The sequence below is a fragment of the Nelumbo nucifera genome, chromosome 6, assembly GCF_055504915.1.
Source record: "Nelumbo nucifera cultivar China Antique chromosome 6, China Antique-T2T, whole genome shotgun sequence".
Lineage (NCBI taxonomy): Eukaryota > Viridiplantae > Streptophyta > Magnoliopsida > Proteales > Nelumbonaceae > Nelumbo > Nelumbo nucifera.
Window position 1 is genome coordinate 23461925 of NC_142654.1, and position 3298 is coordinate 23465222.

The 3298-nt window shown below is 41.9% G+C and overlaps 1 protein-coding gene across 1 annotated transcript; it reads right to left on the reverse strand.

Annotated features, from left to right (window-relative positions):
- Window positions 1–1162: 1162 nt before the first annotated feature.
- On the reverse strand, window positions 1163–2518 carry LOC104612693 (ethylene-responsive transcription factor ERF026-like). Its single transcript, XM_010280223.3, has one exon. It carries the CDS (start codon window positions 1983–1985, stop codon window positions 1422–1424), a length of 564 nt encoding a protein of 187 aa, XP_010278525.1. The 5' UTR covers window positions 1986–2518; the 3' UTR covers window positions 1163–1421.
- Between the last annotated feature and the right edge of the window lie 780 nt (window positions 2519–3298).

Here is a 3298-nt window from a genome sequence, read left to right on the forward strand (position 1 = left end):
ATCTTTTCTCTTTTCTAGTCGAGTCATAAAGGGTTGCTTATTAGGGTTTTAAGATGCATTCGTGTGTGTGTGTGTGTGTCAATGTGATCTGAGGACAACAAGTGATATAGAGCATGGAGTGCCATACATATATATTGCCACTCATGCATACTCTCTGTTGTATCTATCTAAGCAGAAACCTAATGCAAGTTGAAGAAGGTTCATGGTGTTCTTTGGTGGTTCAACTGTACCATCAAAAAATATATTTATTATTGGGAGCCTTAGCATGGGCAGGAGAGGTTATTATTTTTGGGACCCATCAAATTCAAAGTTCAAAATCCTTGAAGGAAAAAGAAGGAAATATCACAGAAAAAAGGTTCCCTTTATTAACTTTCTTAGAAGCTTTGATAAGCTTCATAAAGCTTATTATATATTTAAAAATTGAAAGCAATTAAGTATAATTTAAACTTTGAATTGATCTTGTTTTCCTTCAATGAGGTTTACATCATTCCACACGTTAATCAATACCCACAACACAACTTCTCAGAAATAGTTTTTAGAGAGAGAGAGAGAGAAGGGGTTGGTTTGATTCTTAGAGAGGTAGACAAGATAAGGAGAGAAGGAAGTAAGTTTGCTTACTTGCTAAAAGGTAGGCCCTCCTGTTCTTTATAATATTAAAAAGTTGAATGTCATTCAATAAACAAGGCAAGGTCGGCTCCAGGTTCTCTCACCCAAGAGTCTTATAAAACACTGAAATGTGGAAAACTGATCAGCCACAGAAACATGATAAAACCCAGAACCAGTTCATAAGTACCCATGTTTTTTTGGTCCTACATTGCAAATCTAGTAAGATTTGGGTACTGATATGGATTCAATATTGGATTCAACCAGGGATGAAGGAAGCTGAACCTACTCCAGAACTAGTTCTTTTTTTTTGTGAAAACCTCTTCTTCTTGGGCTGGAAACCATCAACTCGTACCCCCTACAGTACAGAACCTCTTCCTCTTGTACATGAAACCGAAGAAGAAGAAGAAGAAGTTCTTCTTGGACAGGAAACAATCAACCTAAACTCTTAATATAAATAAAAATCACTTCACACTAATGATCTAATGAATGTGCAGGAAACCAAAGAACAGAAACTCAGAAAGAAAGCTGCTGAAATTAATGGCGAAACACAAGGAAGTGTAACTGCGTGAAAACAAGAAAACATATATTACAAAAGCATGGTACACGCATTTAATAAAGTCAGTAGGTAGGATCTACGCGAGATCGATCCTCTTAGCTTCAAAAACCACAAAGTGGAAAAACAAGACAGTCTGAGGACTGAATCATCCGATTATATATGTACCCATATCACCCGAACCACTCATTATTTATTTATTACTATCTTTTTTTTTTCATTTTTTATTTGATGAGTGAGTGGTGCAGGAGTTCTATCAAGATCAAGTGTAGCTCCATAGGCTTTCTCCATCTGAATTTTCCGGCGAGTCGTCACTGGTTCGTGGATTCATCCTCGGCGGGCTTAACAGCATTCCTTCTGCCATGTTCACCAGCAGCTTAGGCATGTCAAACAGTGCCTCCTCGTCAATAAATTCTTCCCTCGACGTGGGAGGATTGGAGTCGGTGTCGAGCTCCACATTCCCCAAGTGGCTGAATGGCTGGTCGTCGATGGATTCCGTCTTGGGTAGCCTTGAAGCGGCTGCTGCAGCGGCTGCAGCGCGTATGTCGGACGGTGATGCAGACGCTGGAATTGGGTATGAGCTGACAGTTTCGGGGAAGTTGAGGACGGCGTCACTACCCTTGAGAGCAAGTGCTGCCACGTCGTAGGCGGTGGCTGCCATCTCCGGTGTGGGGAACGTGCCGAGCCATATCCGAGTAGACTTCCGCGGCTCCCGGATTTCGGAAACCCATTTGCCGCTGCGGCAGCGGATTCCTCGATAAATTGGGTGTTTGCCGGCGACTGGTTGGTGAGAAGAGGCGCCGGGAGCGGACGATGTCACGATCATTCTGGGCGAGGGCGACGGAGAGTCACACGTGGGACAGATAGGAGAGTCTATGGTGGAAGAAAAGGCCACAGCCACAGGGGCAAGCTCTGGTGTTAGTTGGTCTTACTGGCGCACGTTAGCAGAGGGTTTGGCCATACAACAACAATACACACGGGGGGCGGGAGAGGGTGTGAAGGTTAAGGGAATTAGTTAACGAGAGGAAGTTGCTAGCAATTTATATAGGAGTGAGGAGTGAGAGAGGCAAATCGCAAATGCGTGGGTAGTTCGCGGATTCCATCCTGGCGTTTGGGATTCTAGTGTTTTTGTCTTTTAACGGGTGAGAGACCGTGGGACTGGGAGTACAAATTGTGTACGCGCATTAGGCGCAAGCTAGCAGTGAGCTGTTACCTATCTAACCATCACTCATCATAATCTATGACCTATCACCCATCTTCTCTCTCTCTCTCTGCTTGCTATGCTCGTGGCTAGCTCTAACAAAAAAGGATCACTTTTCGTCTGTGACTGCGACTTGGAGACTTTGAGTGAGATGGTCGACCTGAGTCCTGATCCGTCCCTCCGTAAGCTCTTGTGTATGCATGGTAATTGGTAGGTACTACTCATGGTTCATGTAGGGAGCTTCCCTAGAGAGTCTATATATGTCTATCAGATTTCTGTATTCCTGGGGAGTGAGGAGTCTGGTGGAATTGGATTAATCAATCACCTGTACAATCTCCTCCAATTCAGTTGTGGGGGAGGGCTGAGGAGGGAAATTAAAAGGTGAAAAATGCAAATTGGGTGGGTAATGAAATGAGATTTAACGAATTTCCGTGCATGTCCCCCCGGCCCCTTTAATGCTTGACCGGACCCTGTCCAACTTGCACCTCTCTCTGGTCCACAATTTGTTAGTGTCGTCCACTTGTCTTCCTCTTATTGTCACTTGAAATTTTTAGTATTTTAATTGAATAAATTTATCTTAAAAAGGGAGTTATTTTGACTATATGCATGGCACAGGCTTGTATAGAGGAGCTCCCTTATTATTTTTACTTTTGTCGTTGTCTCCTTTTATCATTGTTCTTATTCTTATTATTCTTTTCTTCTTCTTCTTCCTTCAATTACTTCCAGTTATTGAGGTTTCAGTAAATTTACATGCCTTTGGTGTTTCAAATGCATGGATATGCCCATTTCCTGTTGAAACTACGAAGTTTTTTGCTTGTATATCTATGGATTTTTCTAAAAATTAAGAATTGCAAAAGACAATTTATTTTTCATGATATTTTATATGATTTTTATGGTAAGAAAAAAACCATATAATTAATGGATCTATAGATGATCTA